We start from the raw sequence: 18,979 nt of genomic DNA on the forward strand, positions 1-18,979 counted from the left end.
CCACCATCCTGTCACCAAGCCCAACGCCAGTAAACTGAGTGAAGCTACTGCATGCGTGTATTTTTTTGACAAAACGTCTGACATTCATTGCCGCATGTTCACCAACAGCTGTCAGTAACTTCGATAGAGTCGTCCTGCGATTTATCAATGGTTGCAAAAATTTAAATATGAGAAATATTCAATATGGTACAATTAGTAATAGTATAATAGTAACCACAGCCTCAGTTCCACAAATTAAACAAAAATATTGGGGGGGGGGGGGCAATAGAATATTTATATATAATTGGTAGAAACTTCTGTGCCAATTAAATTAAATGTTATGGCACATTTTCTTCAACATGCCACAAAAAATTATATTTATTAAACCGTAAGATGTGTGTTGCCTGTAGTCCTGTGGAACATGAACGCTTATACAGTTCTATAACCCATCTCAACACATTATGGAGTCAAAAATCCAATATAATATCTATTTCAAAATTTTACATATATATGTATTCATGATTGTTGAGTATTTTAGGTACCCCAAGCAGATTGTTTTTTGATGAACAAAAGGATGTGTTTGAGGTGGTCAGGTAGCCGTGGAATCTACAGTGAATTTAAATATATTAAATTATAAAAGCCATCAACAGCACCATCAAAAGTATGCAACTGGGGACTTAAGTTTCTACACATTTGATCAGTGTTGCTTTGGCATAAAAGTGAGATACATTTAGTGTTCAGTGACACTAAAATCTGCACAAACTTTGAATGAAATTCCATGTATGAAATGACCAGAATATTCTGGAAAGTACAGTGTAGCCAGCAAAACGGTTTATACGGGAGAAAAGCTGTCATCCGCAGCCCTTTCATCAAGGCTAAGCCAGGCAAAGGCAGATGGGACTGATGAAGGTGGGGTCCGGAAAAGGGATCAGGACGGCAGAAGAACGGGCCACGAAGAAAAAAACAACGTTTAATAAGTTCTGCACTGTATCAAATGTACGAGCACCAACGCTATCTCACAATAAGGGTCAGAGAAATGCCACAATTTGCATGTGAGCATAGGATCTGGAGAAAGTGACAAGGAATGAGTCCTTCTTAATAGCCAATCAAAACGGAGATTTGGGAATGATGTGCTGAAGCCTTACATTCCCAGCACCGTGATTTGCTGACCGGACCGAAACTTGGCACGAGCAACAAATCACACAACAAAAGGTTTTCTGTAGAAAAATAACATTTTAAAAAAAGAACCATGTGCAGAAGCAAGAGCGCCAGGTCCTTCTGGGTCACGGTCCGTTTCAGGGTGCGACTGTGGGGTCCAGGAGAATAGAGGTGAGGTCCGCAGTAACTGCTGCTTGCTGCCCCCCCCCCCACTGCCTTTCCCCTCCACAGCAACAGCAGATGCTCACCATGTGCATAACTCTTCAATCCTTGCTGCTCTGAGGGCTCACCATCACCAGGGAGACTCCGTCCTCCTACATCGGTGATACGACAGATGTTACTACAGTTACACTGGAGGTTTTCGCCTCCCTCCCCCCGGCGGACGCGCTAAACGGCATAACAAGCCACATGCTTTTATTGTTCACGCTGCAATGCACGTGTTGATAGCTCGTGTTACACAACTGCATTGACCAAGCCTAATTCTTATTATGAGTAAGAAATGAAAGTCTTACTACAGGGAGGCTCCTATAAAGCAGTATTTCATTTCACGTTGATGCAAAGCGGGGTATTTACCCCACGGACGCCATTTCACAAAAATGACCTTCATGACACACCCATGAACTCATCATGACTTGAAATACTTGCAAGTATTCCTTACAGCATTTAGTCCACATGTGTTAGTTTATTTTACAACGGAGCACTTATTTAATAAATTATTAAAGGTAGCAAAATTTCTAAACACACTGCCCTCTGAGACAGTCCCTTGTGGAAAAGTCGCTCGTCACACGACGATCCGATACTGTCACATGAAGAGCACCGTCAACCACACCTACATTGTTACATACATATATGTGATACCAGTAATCGAAAAGTATTTCAGTACCAAACGTATACAGTTTACACGTACATGTATGTGCAGCCAGAACTGCAGACGTACAAAGAACAGAATTCCTTATTAAAAAAAATTCCAGCTTTATCGTTATAAATATTACTTACATAATTCATGAGCTACTGATGAAAAAAATATTGGTTCTGGGCATCAAAACAGCTGAGCAATTTGACTCCATGTGCAGCAGCTGGATCCCACGCCCAGCTGGAGAATAACTGGCTAGCGTTACTGCCGAATTCGTTTTTGCGCGTTTAGCCCTTAGGGAGGAGACCGTAGGACATGTTTTGGGTCGTTCACGTCACCCCTGGGTGTTTTGGCACATCATGCTGATGCGGGACGTGAGCAGGGCTTTGGTTGTCTGCTCTCAGAATGGAGAGGGAGGAAAAAAAGGAGTATTCTGTGGAGTGTGCAGCTTGGGGGGGGGGGGGGAGGGGGGTATCACCACACCTATGAGCACCAACACTGAGCCCGTTCTCTGCCTGCTGCCTTTGAGTTCTGCCTAAAAGCACCGTACCGCAGTAAATATACACTATGCTCACTGGAAACACTGCATTCTAAAAATGTAACACATTCTATATCCAAACTCTGACAACTGGCAGCAGGGCACAACTGTCAGAAGTTTCGATTTCGATATCTGACGAGTCACATGCCATTTCTTGTCGTCCCAGGTTTCACTCCTAACTATGAAACTTTTAGCATTTTAGCATTACGTCATTGTATGTCAGCTGGCTTTTCGTCGAGTGGGGGGGCTTTACGTATAAAAGCAGCCAAAGCATGATGTCATTCATTCTCTCAGACCCATCCGAATAGAAACGGTAGGAATTTCGGGAATGTTTACTGTTGCTCAGTTTTCAATCAAGGAAACTTAAAATACATTTGATAACCTTACAGTAAGCCATACAGTAAGCCTTCTAGTATACAGTAGGCCTTACTCATAGCATACTGTACACCTAGTATACAGTAGGCCTTGCTCATAACATACAGTATGCCTTCGAGTGTACAGTAAGTCTTACTCATAGCATACTGTAGGCCTTCTAGTATAAAGTAGGTCCTACTCATATCATACTGTAGGCCTTCTAGTGTTAAGTAAGCCTTACTCATAGCATACTGTAAGCCGTCTAGTGTACAGTGGACCTTGCTCATGGCACACTCCATCACAAATGACAAAGTCCCTAATTGGTACTTTCATGAGGAAACAGCAGAAAGTAAAATATCAACATCCAGCTGCAAAACAACGCAGTGGTGTCAGACCTCAGGGACCTCTGCCTGTCAGGACAGGTATTCCTCATATCTAAACTGGATCAGAGTCTCTGAACTCCTACCCAAGTAGGCAGTGAGGATGCTGGTATTCCATCAAGGAAATATCCCGATGAAAAGTACTAGATAAAGGCTCTGGGGAATGTCTCAGTATTAATCTACAAGTTTTGTTTCTAAATTAGTTAGCTTACAAAGTAGACTAAGTATAAATTGAAATATTATAGAAACAAAATCTGACGGCAAAGCATAATCCCATAACTACATCCAGCACTGTCAGAATCCGCGTTTTGGTTTAGTAGTTGCTCGAATACGAATGTGACTCGGCAGAGTCGAGGCTGATCAGGTTATGGCTGTGGAGGTCCCAAGGATCCCCGGGCATTAGTGGCGGGTCGGTGCCTTTGTTGTGCCCTGACCCGGTCTCCTCCTGCTGGGCAAGCAGTCAGTCACGGGAGACGTAGACCTGTGGGACAATGCTGAACACCCGGATCCGCAGGTGGGCCGCGATCTGGAGGCACACTGCCGTGCAGTACCGCGTCAGGTCTAATACAGACAGAACCTGTGCGGGCCAGGAAAGGCGAGACAAGAGAACAAATCCTCATTAGAGTCTCTCCCACAAATGACATCTGTACTGTCACAGCAATGCGATGACAGAGGAGACCTCAGGATGACTCACCAGTGCGATCCAGAGGACGATGTACTCATCGATGAAGCTGTTGAAGTACTGGTTAAGGAAGAGGAGGCCAGGACCTATGAACGCGGTGTCCTGAAGATGGAGCTCACTCTTGGTCATGTGGGCCACCTAGAGGAGGGGAACATCGGAGACATTACTGTCAATGTGGGCTGACATCATGTGAACATCACAGACAGCTGTGACCATCAAAATCAATATGTCCAGTGGCAGAATAGAAGTAATCCCAAACCCATATTACGACTTTATTTGAAGGGTATTCCGAGCATTGGGGTGTATTAAATGTAAAACAATGTTTGCTTAGTTATACAAGATTTCTGGGATGACACTGTGCATTATTTGCAACCACAAAATTCCAACATAATAAAGCAAAAAGAAATTCAAAATATTTTTTTAACCGCAGAATCTGTGACCCAGTGAAAATGGTTCCACAACCCACTTTTGGGTCGCGACCCACCGGTTGAGAATCGCTGTCATAAGGTTCAGTTAGCCGCTCTTTCCTTACCACCATCTAGAAAATGTTGACCACAGGAGAGAAACAACTCACCACTAGCTTATTTGAGATCTTGGCGGTGACCAGGCCGAAGGCTATTATGTACAGGCAGGGGTGGAGCTCAAACAAATGACTGGATGACTTCTTGAAGATGATGAAGGCCAGAGTAAGGATGAGGCTGATGTGGAGCCCTGGAGAAAGCACGCTGGTGTCCTGCAGGAATTGCAGAGCGCTTGACATTGGCTGCTAGATGTTATGTGTCAACATAGTGCAGAAAGAATGAATCCAGGTATGGTCCCCACTAACTGCAGCTGGTCACCTCCTTAGGTTCAGCTCGTTCGTGTCGGTCATACTGATTAATGAGGTTGATAACTGACGAGTCACAGTTTAAATACACTACTTATAAACAGCTACAATCATTTTCTTGGTAATTCCTGACCTGGCAATCCATGGTGATCTGCAACAGCATGTATTTTATGCTTCTTAAAAACTAATAGAACAACCGTTTTTTTCATAACCATTCATCAAATTCTGGGTCTCAGGGAGCATAGAGCCCATCCCAAGAAAAACAAGGTACTGGGCAGAAGAACACTGTGGATGACACAGACACACAGATACACAGACACACACACACACAGACAGACACACACAGACACACACACACACACACTACACACACGGCAGTTTACTGGCAACAGTTCAACTAAACTACACTTTGGACTGCAGAGGGAAACCCAAGTACAAACGAGAAAAGCCACATGAACATACAAGCTGCGCACATAGGAGCAGAGCTGGGAATCACACCCACAACCTCAGAGATGCTGGGCCACAGATCCTCCCTGAGTCACCATCCCAAACCAAGCAAACTTCCCCTTCTCTGACATTGCAAAATAGATGCTAAATATCAGCTACACATACAGTACAGACGCTCCACAGGTTACTATGGTCCGTGTTACGATATTTTGATGTACAGTATTTCAACACTATTATAAAATAAGCTTTGTGTTAATGATTTTGCCCAACTGTAGGCCAGTGTGAGTGTTCTAAGCATGTTGTGGTAAGCTAAGCTAGGCTATGATGCTTGTTAGGTTAGGTGTTCTAAAGTGCATTTTAAGTGCATCAAGTGCATTTTTGCTTTACAATATTTTCACCTTACGATAGGTTTATCGGAACGTTACCCCAATGTAACCCAAACAGCGTCTGTGTTATAATAAGTACAGTCAGTGCAAAGCAGAATCACAGAGGTGTCTGAGCAAAGCATGATCATTTTACACACATCAAGTTTAACAAGTAGGAACTTACAGCCACAGTGGAGCCATTTTTGCCAACTCCACCATTCATAATGACTTCGAAGTAGTTGAAACAGGAGTAAATGGCTCCACCGATTATTCCCAGGATGGGGAAGGTCTGTAGCTTTATCCCAATGACAGGCAGCTGTAAAGAAAGAGGCACGAGGGCTGAGGCGACGTTATGCAGACGTTACCGAAGCGTTCCGGTATTCAGACGAAGCTGTAAGCATGCGGAGCACAATGGGAGGAGAAGCCGATGTGGGGGGGGGGAGGTGAGGGCCGTGTCAGCTGTTCAAAGAGTTCATGGCCATGAGCGAGCTGCTGCCATGACAAGAGCATCCCATAATTACCTTGGCGCTTTCCCATGTGCAGTTTAGTGAAGCTTCCGTGGGCAGCACAGAGCAAAAGTGAAACAGAGGGTCTATTCAAAGAGTAATCGTGTAACACTGGGTATTTATCTGGGTGTGCTGTGACCCAATGGCACTGAGCCGTTAAAGGGCATGACCTTTGGTCACCAGTCATAGCTGTGGTTTGCACGGTGTCACATTTTTAATGGTACGGATCAGCCTCAGGTCTCATTTCCAATCCCACAGCGGTAACTGTAGAGTTTAATTACTGCCTAGAAGTAAGTAAAAACGGAGGGATCCTATTAACTGAGCCTGCCTGTGGAGAGCATCAGGGTTTGTGATTCTTTTGTTTTAATTACTTCACGTGGAATGGCCAGAGTGTGTGTGTGTGTGTGTGTGTGTGTGTGTGTGTGTGTGAGAGAGAGAGAGAGAGAGATACACAGAGACAGAGAAAGCAAGACAGACAGGCTGGAATAGGTAGACAGGGACAGAGAGACAAAGAGGCAGAAAGACAGAGAGAGAGAGAGAGAGAAAGAGAGAATAGGTCTTCCTTACAAACCCTGGGAAACAGACTGCATGTGGTGTTACCTTGATGTAAAGCCTTTCTTCAGGATAATCAGCATTAAAAACAATTATTTGAAGAAGAAAAAAAAACAGTTATGCTGGGGGGTGGAGGTAGGATCCAGACTTAAGGTGAGCGCCCATGTGAGGTCAGAGGTCAACCACAGTGCCCATGTGAGGTCAACCACAGTGCCCATGTGAGGTCAACCACAGTGCCCATGTGCATGTGAGAGAGAGAGAGAGAGAGAGAGAGAATGTATGAAAGAGAGAAAGAAAGAGTGTGAGAGAGAAAGGGGAGATAGAGAGAGGCGACAGAGGCTGTACCCTGGTGTCCCACAGAGCCACTCCTCCGAAGGCTGACATCAGGTATATCACCATGATGGCCGCCTGCACCTCCGTCACATCCACGCTGGAAGAGGAGAGCACAGAAGGGGATTAACAGCAAGCTGGGGCTGGGAGACACAGAAGAAGAGCCTGCAAACGGGTATCGTATGTGCAGGGCGAGAGGGAGAAGCTGGGACAAGCCCCGGGGGGGAGAGGAGAGATGACTGAGGGGGGGGGGGTTCCACTTACAGGCCAAATCGCAGCGTCCCGGAGACGTAGGCCTGCCAGTGCGCGCAGAAGAACATGAACATGCCCACGAAGCCGCAGAAGAACATCCAGTTTGGATACACTCCCATTCCACAGGATATGCACGTTCCCACGGATACGAACACTGGGCGGAACACAGGAGATGGGAAGGTTATCCATTCCTCTCTTAATGATGTTATAATGGAGCCGCCCATGTACGGTGCCTTGGGGTGACTGTTGTGAAAGGCGCTATATGAAAATGAATTGCTGGGACGTGCAAATAAAAATGGATAGCTTTTGGCAGAAAATATCACGAATGGTCACGTCGACTACAAGGACGGCATGTTAAAACTTTGTGCCTGTGATCAGAAGGTTGTTGATTCAGATCCAATGCCTGTCAGTGATGTCATTGTTGGGCACTTGACCACAAAACCTGAACGTCACTTTGGATAAAAGCATCTGCTGTACTAAAGTAAATAGTTAAACTCTATCCAAGCTTGTTCCCTCAAGGGCACAGCGAGTATGTGTGTCTAAGAGATCCCGTAACTTAAGCTACACTGTCACTACACCCTCCTGCTTCTCTATCCCTAGACAAACTGTCTAATCCTCCTGTTGCTCCACGCACAGCTGTGGGCAGAGTTACAGATCAGCTAAGTCCACAACATTTCTCTGACATGGTACCTGTGGACACAGCATCGCAGCCATGGTCAAAGAGCTCCCCAAGCGCCGAGCTGCTGTTGGTCCTCCTTGCCTGCTTCCCGTCGATGGCGTCCAGGGATTGGTAGATGAAGAGGCCAAATGCGCTGAGGATGAAGGCCCAGCTTGGCGCCTGTGAGAGCGAGAAAGACTAGTCACACCCTGCTGTTCTCCCATTGGCCGGAAGGGGCCAATCAAAGCCTTTGATGTTAATAAACATATTAACCAACAACAAGAAAAATGAAATGCCAAATGTTTAGCTTCCCTGTTTTTTGACAACTAAATGTATTTTTTTTTAATGTTCTAGAGACATTTCTTAAAATATACTTAAAATTCCATTGTTTGTTTTTCTAGCCGGATGATATTTCCAGTGACAAAATGCATTCTCTTGTTTAATTGCAACCAACAGCGGCTCCCGCTGCAGGAATCCCTTCACCATAATGATCTCTCCCAGCCGTGTAAACGGTACAGCAGGATTGCATCACCGAGTGGCAGCCAGCCGGACTCGTAAGCAAGAAATTACAGGTTCAAATGCCGGTAGGAGAACCGGTTTCCTTTGAGAAAGGTGCCCAAGTAAATACGCGAAAGATTCACTAAATGACTAAAGAACAAATAAGTCACCATAGCAAAGGTGTAGAAATGTCTGAAACGCAGGTAAATGAAAAAGGCAATCGATTTTTATTCGACCGGAAAAATGGATGAAAACAAAGGCGGAGGCAGTCGGGCCGGGCAGAGCTCAGGGATGAGGAAAACGATCCGGAGTGTTCCGGCACCAGTACGGAATACAAAACTGGCCCTCCTAGTGACAGGAACCAGGGCGGTTTATGACCTGTATAAGTGATTGCACGCTAAAAGGGATTTGTCACTGGACTCTCCTGTCATTCTCCTCAAAGACCCCAGTTTGGAACAGGAATACGACGACCACAATCCCACCTGGAAAAGAATGTTGCGTAACGTGGATTTTCACAGGGGAGGCGTGTGCATTTAGGGGAAGAGGGGGTGTCTGACAAAGTCAGGGGGCATAATGGCGCCGACGAGCAAACAGCAGAGCAGAAGCTTAAAGCCCATGGAGTGTTTTGTTGTTCTTTTGTTTTTAAACAACCGGCATGCCGAACAACCTGTTCTGTTACGCTACTGCAATCACGCGAGTTCCGCAAAATCATATAATGCAACTGGCTGTTTATGACCCAGCTAAATGGCGAGGCCCGTTTTATTTTCAGTGTAATGAAATGCAGTTAGCAAAAAGGGCATTACAGCTACACAACATTCATCTTGTGGCTTTGCTCTGGAAAAAGCTTAAATCTGATTCCCTGCATGTATATAATTAGCTACACTTACAGAGGTAAGACCTCTTAAGTATGATGCATTTTCTAGCATAATCAATGCAGAAGCAGGGCGACCGAACTGAGCGAGAACCTGAACAAGCCGGTAAAATGAATAGTTTGCCCTTGTTGACCGGAGGTCCAACTCACCCACGCAGCGTTGGCCGTGAAGGGGCGCTAAGTAGGACTCATGCCCCCACTGTCCTATCTACCTCCTCGGCCCAGTTACGCTGCTGTAACGGAGAGCTGGAAGACGGAACAGTGACTATGCGGCAGGAAAACGCATGTAAAATTGGCATGTGGGGGACAGCCAATCAGGGGCTTGAGCTCACTGACCAGGGCCTACCAGCAGAGATAACCATAACGAGGCAACTGGGGGAGTCAGAGAGACAGCGAGACAGGCTGTTTAACAGCATGCGCTGCCTGGAGCATCACCAGGTGTGTAACTGTGCATGCGTGAGTGTGTGTGAGCGTGCACACGTCTGCCCCGCAGGTCCAGATGTCCCCTCAGTATGGACGCTCTCAGGCTGCCAGGGCCTGATCCTCCGTCTGCTGATGCAATTCCCGTTTCCCGGCTCCTTCCCAGAAACGCACACCTTAAAAACGCACGCGGAAGAGAAAGGCCAGACATGCAACCTTGTAAGGCGGCAAGATGTCACTCGACCATCAGCACAACGGTGATGAAACCTTGGAAATAAATACAACCCAGAGCTCCTCAATACCGGAGATGTTTATTACAGCCGTTCACTGCCTCCCTTATAAAACTTTTAAAAGATCCTCTGTAATAAACCACCTGACTGACAATATCTTTTTGTGCAAACATAATAGGCAGCAGCTTAATGTGCTGGGGGGGGGGGGCTAGACACCGACCCCATTGCCCAAAGGAAGTGCCTCCCTCCCCCCACTGAGCAAAGATATGTTCAAAGTACATCTTGCCCCCTGAGGAGCCGGAATTAAAGTTTTTATGAACCTTCTGAATTCCCAATATTTGGATACCCTGCACCTGTCCTGCACGTCCACAAATGTCCAAAAAATCTCTCAGCCAGAGGTCCAAATATCGAACTGCATATCTACACACAAAAGGGGTCGTGGTCAGACGTCCAAATACTGAACATGACTTGCACGTCATGCAGATGTAGATATGGTCCTGGACCGACCAACGCGATTTAGACAATGTCCGACAGGCATCTTGTGTTTGCTGGGCCGGTGGCGCACCTGCCCCTGTAAGAGTCTCTGTCCACCCCTGTAAGAGTCTCTGTCCGACCCTGTTAATGTACATATGGTATTAAACGAAAACACTTCTAAAAAAAAAAAAAAAATCAGCCAAATAATGTAATAAATATTGAGAAACAAAAAAACTTAATTTTACCTTAATGCTTAGTCTATTTTAATCAGCTTTATAACCCAAGTAAGGTGACACTTACAAAGAATTTCACTTGACGTTTATCTCCAATACATAGAAGACAATAAATATTAAATAATTCAAGTAAACATAAAAGAAAATAGAGGTATTAGGTACTTATAAAACCTATACTACAATACTCCAAATAGTAAATATATATGTACTCTAGATGTATACAAACTGGCTGTAACCGTAGTGACACAGTACATAAAAATCTAAAAATCCGTTAAAATATTTAATTAAAAGCAGCACGATGTGACTGTTTTGCTGTCAAGTCCTCTGATAAAATTCACTGTGTTCAAAGCTACGGTAACTTCTGGCCGGGGACCAGGCGGTGATGTCTGTCACTCCTCACGGAAATGTCACCTGTCATCTCGGGGGGATCGAGCAAGACAGTGAAGGGTGACTCGCAGACAGGAATGCGTCCATAGTCCTAGTGTGTCAAACTTATACAATGTTTAGCTGATCAGTTTACTTTGATCCAGGATGTTTGGTGGTTACATCCTTTCCAAACCAGTCGATCGTAACTATTCGATACAATGTCGCGCGAGAGATAACTTGGGGGGGGGGGGTGACGTGTTGGAAACCTGACAAAGCTAACATTGTTCTCAGTTCGTAGTAGGGTGTGTGACTATTCAGCTGTTTGCAATACGCTAACCGAGTGCGTTAAAATAATATCGATCACGGTAAACGCCCGGAGAGAGCAAACAAGTCCGCACACATGCAGGCAGGCCTTGCGGAGCGGGGTGGGAGATTATAACACAGGCGTTATTGTGAAAAGGAAGGACCAAGTTTGTCTAGTCACGCTAGTCGTTTGCTAGTTAATATTGAAACCTGACAACACCAATAATAATAATAATATGAAACTGCAAGTGCGCATAGGTGTATGTTAATAAGATATTTAATGCAACAGTTATCACAATAATTCCTCAAAACATTTTAAAGCAGCAAGCCGTTTGCACATTGTGATGAAACAGGGATGCCTGAATTCGCCGCGAGACAGGGCGCCGGTGCCGGACGGCACGAGCATGTGGGCCCCCGCAAAAAGCGCCACTCAAAGTTTACGGTGACCGGAGCCAAAGCAGAGCACCGCTTACCTCCTCCGTGGCAGACGGGCAGTAGAAGACCAGAATAACCGTCGTGACGATGTTGATTATAAGCCCTGTAATGGTCAGTGTATTGGGAGCTACCCAGGTCGGGATCTGCTGAACCAGCCAGTTCCAGTATATCTGACAAGGCGGCTCGAAGAGGGAGCGCCCCGACGCGCTGTATTTGTGCTCCTCCAATCGCTTGAGTTGCTGGGCTGAGAGCGGCTCCAGCCGCACAGCGGATGGCATCGTCGCTGCTCCCTTAACGCGCTGCCTGCGGTGTCCGGCGGCTTCCAACACGCGCCACCAGTCCGGTCGGTGCAGGGTCGCGCATGTAGGCGCTGCGCGGCGGAAGGCGTCCTCGCGCTCTGCCAGCGATCCGTGCTCCCCGGGCTGGAGACTCGAGCGGCTTGGACAGGAAACTCACGCCCGGAAGAGGATGCGACCGGGAAATATGAATCCCAAAGCACGCCTTCTACTGACTATATCTGCCACAGGGGTCGTTGGAGAGGAAAATCCGTTTAACTGATGCGTGCTCGATAGCTGTTTAATACATTAAAGGCAGTTTTCATAAATGACGCCCACAAGAGAGATAAGTCCAAATCTACGTCCATAAGTAACGCCCGCACGGTCAGACTTCTTGCACTGTGAAATGGTTCAGCTTCAGACCGCTGGAGACTGATATGATTCCTAGTGACTCCGAGCTAAAGAAATCTACCGACTGCTTAAGCATTCAACTACAATAAATAATAAGCTATACATTGTGTTCACTGGCGTCTGATTTCATTTCCAGAATTCGATCAATGCCTCTATGTTCTCACAAATGAAGTATATAACGAATGTGTGCAATGTAAAAAATGTGCCTCCATTCATGTAATACGTATCCAGCGTTTTTCATCAGTGCTTGCTCGTTGTTTCACATTGTACAGAATCATTTTAGAACCTTTTGTGGGATTATTTTTCCCCATACGTTTATAATCCTATTTATGGAATACATATAAAGTTTTAATAAAGTAACACACTCCAACACCCTCATATATACACATGACATTTTATTCATCTGCCTTCAGTAAATCATAAATTACAAATGAGTGTGGAAGTTAAAAGCATGCTCTGATCTCCAGGCTGAGTAAACTATGTTCTATGGCCTCACAAAAAAAAAAACCAAAAAAAAAACAAAGGTTTTCCAGTTATTTTATATATATATATATATATATATATATATATATATATATATATATATATATATATATATATATAAGTAACTGGAAAACTGAATCACCAAGGTACTGGCTAGAGGCTGGTTTAAACAGACTTCTGTCAAAAATCAAGAGACCTTCCTTAAACTTCTTCCCCTCTATTCAGCTCCCAAATGAGGGCGTTTACCGCAGTCTCCCCTTGACACGTACAAATCACTGTTGAGTGAAATCAGAACTATTCATTCAAATTTTCCACACTACCAAACATGTCTCACACAAAGCAGTTTGCCAAAAACACCACTGACATGCTTTTGAGCTTGAAATAGTTGTTAAACATCAGCCTTTAATAAGACAGGGCCTGAAACAGCTGTATATATACTGAGTCTATGGCAACAAGCTCCACTCTTGCAGTACAGACAGCATGCTGTGTTGAAGCCCCGCCCCCTTTCCTTCCACGAGCCCCTGATTGGCTGCAGATGGCTGGGACGAAGGAGGGATGGGTGAAGCTCCAGTGCAGAAGCCAGTATTCCGATCACTTCTTCTCTGGCTCAGGCAATTTTGACTCGTTCATAAACTTATCAATCAGATGTAAAGGAACTCCGCGATGCAGCAGGTCAGAGAAGTTCATCCCCCCTGGGGGAAAGATGAGAGGCCCAGTCAGTGTCCGTGCAACAGGTGAGAAGGGACCACTTCAGCTTAAGGTCTCTAGGGGGGTGACAACCTCAGACTGAGTTAGGGGTAGGTGGACTAAAAAGAGAGACTACGGTGTGGTCAGTGATCAGGCTACGCTGCACGGTATCACATCGCAACGTAATCGCGATTACAGCGGGATGTGATGTTGTGCAGTCCGAGATCAGACGGCAGAGGAAGGTCATAGTGGGGGGAGAAATTTTGTCAGAAGAAAGTGAGAGGAAGAATATATGTGAACACTAGTCAGAAAAAAACTGCAAGCCCCTCAGTACCAAAAACCCCCAAAGATCTAGTTGTTCTACAGTCTGGCCTTCTGGACCAATGAACAGATAAGTAGTGAGTAAAACCAAATACAAAGTGCTCTTCCACTCAAATAAGGTATAAGCAACTTGTATGATTGTGACATGCATGTAACGCTCTCATTTGCTTTCTAGTGGAATTTGATTTGACTCTTGTCTTGTTTAGCTAGGAGAATGGACTCTGGTATAGTTCACTCTGGTCTTGGGGTTACTCACCTTTTGTATGGTAAACTTTACATGAAGATCAGAAAGCTGTTAGCAGGGCAGATATGTTATGCAAGCAGGAGGCTCAACGTCAACCTCTACTACAGACAGCCAAAGTCCCTGAGTTCCCTAAGGTAAGACACTTCAAGACAAGCACAGTGTAGCATACATGGACAGGAGACTGAACACGCATTCTTCCACTATTTACTAACAAAAGCACATCATTTATTCATGATTTGGTCGCACACCATTAGCCATATTTGCTACACTGTTGCTCTGTCCTGAAGTCCCATTTTTCCTTTCACCGACTTTGACTGTCTGCCTCTTAACTCCAGTCGCTGAGCATCTGCTGGATTATTGGCAGGTGCAGAATGAATGACATAAGCTTCATATGCCAGAACCATATGAAAGCTTACCTTGGATGAGAACATACATTCACAATTCCTTGGTGACTAGGGGAGAGAAAAGAAGAGGGGTCAGCATAGTTAAAGCAGCCAAGGCCCAAGTGTCCGATTCCGGCACACTGTCACGAGACTCCGCCGTTCTGGCAAACCGACTCAACTGGAAATCCACTCAGTGTCTCTGAGTTTGGCTCAAACATCCACACGTTTTTTCCTAATTTATGTACCCTATGATCAGCACGCCTGGGGAACAATAGCGATCGTGTAGCTAATTGGCCGTTAGCTTGCCTCCTTTTTTTTGGACCTACTGTGGGAGTGTTGATACTTCTCCTGCTTTAATATCTATTTTTGGTGCTGGATTTAAACACCGTATGATGTCATTTGTTTTTTGAGTCTACCCGTCATGCTTGTACAAACGCCTTGTAGTCCACAATGTGTCGATATTTAGTGTTACGAATTTTGGCAGTTGGAAGTGTGTGTTATGAAACTGAAAGGAATTTAACTCATTAGGTCTGAATACTGGAGTTATAGGTGTTTCAGGGGACATTAATTTGGTGACTAAACCAGTGACAACAAACTTGTAAAAGTGTGAAATCGCACCTTGTCGCCACTTTGAAAATCTTAAGAAGGTGACTTTTGTCTTAATATCATGTAAATATTTTTATTACACTTTTCTACTTTTACTAAAGCCACAAAGATACAAACTAGACTTTACAAAAGTTTTTAGTGTGCTACAAAGCTAAGTAAAAATAAAAATAAAAAAGCAAAATATTGGCCTTAATCCGTTTTGCTACATGGCAAGAAATTAGTTTACAACTGGTGCATTATGGGAGGAGGTGTATACTGAGAGTAGTTAACACGATGTGAACAATGACGCATGTTGGTCAAGGTATGGAGAGTAATCCAGGGGTTAGAGGTAAGAACAAACCATAGGATGTAACATGTGGCTGTGATGTCATTATTAGGCTCACATGCACCTCAGTATGCATGGGAAGAGTATAAGGGCATTGAAAGGTTATAGAGATGAAAAAGTACATTTCACAAAAGGGACCCCTTGGAAATCATCGTAGTAAAATCCAAAACAGAGCATAAAACAAAGGCAAAGAAGAATCAGACAAAATGAAAATCAAAACAAAAAATGCCTGGAATCTAAAAAACATTGTTGAAAACAATTAAGCCAGACTAAGAACTCAAACTGGCACTTCAGCGGTCCAAGAAATTTCCCCCCAGTTCACCGATTTCTCTGCTGATTTTGTACCGTTTACCAGTGAATGAACGGCTTTCAGCTGGCCTAGTGACCGGGCCGCCATAAGGAGCGAGACAAAGCAGAGAGAGAGGGCGCATTTCCGCCGACGGATGTGATCCTATTAGGCCAAACTAAACTCCATCTGCAGGTGAGCATACAAATTACTGGGTGTTTTCTAGGCCTAAAGAAAGTCTGTCCACAGGGCTAATGTGGGCTTCATCTTACGCTTGCTTTAGAAACACAAACCTACAGCAGACCTTCATGTTCCTGCCAGTCACAGGGCCTTAATACCACTGGATTTCATCTGTCTTGGAAGAATCATTTGTGAGAGCATTTCCCCCCCATGTCAAACTGACATAAACTAGAGGGATTCCTTCTGGAATTATTCCGTGTTGAATGGTTCATGGCCACACGGTAGCTCCGAAAAGTCTTTTTGCTGTAATTAACTTTTACACAATTGGTACATGATTAAAAAAAAATTATGGTGCAGTTGAGCATAGATCAATAGATCAGCTTCAGAGAGCCATCCAGGAATATGAGTTCATGCTGAAAATGTAGAATAATGTAATGTGCTCATGGGAGGAAATATTGAAACCAAAAGCCAAAGCCAAGGAGATAAAAAAAAGATATAAAAAAAACCTTTCAGAAATGATGTGAGGTGTGCAGTAGGTCATCAAAGCCAATGAACGGCTCCACCAAAAGCAAGAGCAGCAAAGGGCATTCCAGTGCCCCGCTGTGAACGTTTGCACATGAACATGAAGTGATTCTAGGTTTCTCTGCGGTTCATCTGCTACTGCATGTTTTATTTACCGTTATTCAGAAGCTGTAATTGATTTTTAACATGCAGAGTCACCTCTGCCCCCAGCAGCCAGCCTAGTGCAGACGGCCCCAGCGAATAGGTGCAGCACGGTTCAGGGCCAGCTGCCTGTGTATACTCGGGCCGGCCGCCAGCCACCTGATATGCTATCAGTGACAGCGGGGGGGGGGGGGCTTTTGAGCCTGTCCATATGGAGAGGAGTCCGAATGGAAACACCTGGAAGGAGTCCAAAGACTCGGCCACTCAAAATCTCCATATTCTTCTGGCAGAACAGAGTCTTAAGACATTTGGAGATAATAAAAATACTACCTCAACAGCATTTAAAAACTGATTTTTATGTTTAACCTGTGTAATTTACATAAAAATATACCTGTGTGTGCTTTGTTAATTAGGGTATTTATGATATGTGTATTACAGTTTTAATGCAGTTATCATTAGATATATGGCACAGTGATATTCTGGAGAATAAGGACTGACCTTTGACCTCCAGCTTGCACTCCACCTGTGCTTCCCCAAGATCATTGATGGCCTTGCATGTGTAGACGCCCCCATCGTAGGGACTGGGTTTGCGAATCTCCAGCGTGCAGACGCCCTGGTTGCTGAACATGCGGTAGCGTGGGTCGTCGAGGATTATAATCTTGTTTTTCATCCACATGACTTTAGGCTACAGCCAGAATGGAAAAATTACACGTTATTTTATTCGAATGACAAAGGTGTCCAGAACTCAGAGTACAAAGGATGTTAGAATACAATGAATGTATCATCTCCAGAACCTCATTTTGCACATTTCACACATTTTAAATGGCCTTCAGGCTTCTTGCTTGTGGATGAACAATGCTGAGTGGTCAAAACAAGGCATGGACCTTGATGCAAACAGCCTGTAAGGAGGCGTTACTCCTAGCAGCCTGTTTCAGGTCAGGGGGAACGACCTGGGGTTCCTGAACAGGGCTGGGACAGAACCTGAGAAGAGGCAGGTCTGCATATGGCCAGCATGAGGATGACAGACCCACCCGGGGATTGGCACGGACACTGCAGTTGAGCCTGGTGTTGTAACCTGCCACAGCAAACGTGTTGATCAGCGGCTGGGTGAACTTGGGGGCCTCAGTGAAATCGTACTCGTTGTAATCCGGAATCTTCAGGTTCAGGCCTGGGGAGGGAAGGTGACGGGATTGTATGATACTGGCACTCAGCAAATCATGGGGGAATCGGGATCAATATGCATCTGTCCTACTGTTTCTGCTTCTAAACATGCAGAAGCATTCTCCATTCGCAGCGGGTCACTTTCATATGACTCTCACGTGAAAAAAGAATTTATTCTCTGAAATAAAAGGGTTTGGCATGTAAAAAAAAAACTGCAATGCAGGAACATAAAGAGCATACAGTCGTGCAGGAAGACCTTAGGCTTGTGAATCAGCAGGGAAGGATGTATGCAAAGCTGACTTCATATAAAAGGGGTGTTTTTGTAGAGACTGTCTTTACAATAATGTGTATCTTAGCAATAAATCTTTTGATAAAGACTCAGGAGTAGTGACCAGGGAAGTGGTGTAGCTTCTGTACTAGTAATTCAGTGAGTAATCTCTGAGCTCCCTTCGTCTCTCCCCCCCCCCCCCCAGCTACTTCCTGGAGTTGCGGCCAACCTGCACACACCTTCCTTGACGATAAGGGCGCTGTCCTTCGTCACGGTCGCGCTCTCGCTCAGTCCGCACATATTCTCCGAATACACACGGAAGAAGTACTCGTTCCCCACCACCAGGTCGGGGATGGTGATGCAGGTGCGATGGTAGTGCTCTATGCAGGTGTACCACTCCTGACACGGGGTGGAAAAATGGCACAAGATCAGCATGGTCAGCGACAAACAACACTCTGCACAAGCCACAGTTACTGAAGGGCTCAGCTCTTACAGAACACAACTAAATAACGATACAGCCTAAATAATCAGGCCCAATCCAACAGCACCAACAGCTACACACCATGGTTTTCTTGTCCGCTTTCTGAATGGTGTAGCCAGTAATAGGGGCGTTGCCATTGTCTTTCGGGGGGGTCCAGTCCAGCGCCACGTTGACGCCCCACACTTCATCTATTTTAACTGCCTGAGGAGGGCCTGGAAGGTCTTTTGGGGAGGGAGTGGGGGTTGGCAAGACAATCGTTTTGATTTTATACATTAAAAACATAAATCAAAGCCTCATTATAAATCATGGAAAATATTTCGTATAATATCATCTATCTTTCCGCAGTGCAAAGTAGAGAACACCCTAGCTGGGGCGCCAGTCCAACGGAGGGAATGTTTGGGACGGTTTGGGAAATTCAGAGATACCTAAGTGCCGGTTCTTGGACTGTAAGAGGAATCCTATAAAGCACAAGGAGGACATGCAAACCTCCACACT

At 45.1% G+C, this 18,979-nt stretch overlaps 2 protein-coding genes across 5 annotated transcripts in view; both read right to left on the reverse strand.

The window, feature by feature from the left end:
• Window positions 1–929: 929 nt before the first annotated feature.
• Window positions 930–12,192, reverse strand: chpt1 (choline phosphotransferase 1). Of its 4 annotated transcripts, none has more exons than XR_011989458.1 (10): window positions 11,749–12,191; window positions 7,913–8,060; window positions 7,235–7,376; window positions 6,986–7,070; window positions 5,767–5,898; window positions 4,519–4,677; window positions 3,957–4,082; window positions 3,697–3,839; window positions 1,386–1,451; window positions 930–1,285 (listed from the first exon to the last, which is right to left on the reverse strand). XR_011989458.1 is itself a non-coding variant. In XM_023816872.2 (10 exons), the coding sequence occupies exons 1-9, from the start codon at window positions 11,986–11,988 to the stop codon at window positions 1,401–1,403; spliced, it is 1,179 nt and encodes a 392-aa protein (XP_023672640.1). In that variant the 5' UTR covers window positions 11,989–12,192; the 3' UTR covers window positions 930–1,285; window positions 1,386–1,400. The 4 variants fall into 4 exon arrangements, 3 of the variants coding, with proteins under 3 accessions (XP_023672640.1, XP_023672639.1, XP_023672641.1); XM_023816872.2 differs by having other exon boundaries at window positions 3,744–3,839; window positions 11,749–12,192; XM_023816871.2 differs by having other exon boundaries at window positions 930–1,451; window positions 3,744–3,839; window positions 11,749–12,192.
• Window positions 12,193–13,281: 1,089 nt separating this feature from the next.
• The window catches only part of mybpc1 (myosin binding protein C1), a 31,984-nt gene continuing 26,286 nt past the window's right edge, over window positions 13,282–18,979 (reverse strand). Inside the window, 5 exon segments of the mRNA XM_072700107.1 lie at window positions 13,282–13,571; window positions 17,073–17,259; window positions 17,606–17,742; window positions 18,243–18,402; window positions 18,566–18,705. Of these exon segments, the coding sequence (XP_072556208.1) occupies window positions 13,282–13,571; window positions 17,073–17,259; window positions 17,606–17,742; window positions 18,243–18,402; window positions 18,566–18,705 (914 nt within the window).

Source organism: Paramormyrops kingsleyae, chromosome 1, assembly GCF_048594095.1.
Source record: "Paramormyrops kingsleyae isolate MSU_618 chromosome 1, PKINGS_0.4, whole genome shotgun sequence".
Classification (NCBI taxonomy): Eukaryota; Metazoa; Chordata; class Actinopteri; order Osteoglossiformes; family Mormyridae; genus Paramormyrops; species Paramormyrops kingsleyae.

What these genes read in the sequence shown, in the direction of transcription:
- chpt1 (XM_023816872.2), bottom strand. Translation starts at nt 11,988, where the DNA reads ATGCCATCCGCTGTGCGGCTGGAGCCGCTCTCAGCCCAGCAACTCAAG. An exon ending in TGGCTCTGTGGGACACCAGG is followed by an intron (nt 5,899 to 6,985) that starts GTACAGCCTCTG and finishes CTTTCTTTACAG; the next exon opens with CTGCCTGTCATTGGGATAAA. An exon ending in AAAATGGCTCCACTGTGGCT is followed by an intron (nt 4,678 to 5,766) that starts GTAAGTTCCTAC and finishes CAATTCCTGCAG; the next exon opens with GACACCAGCGTGCTTTCTCC.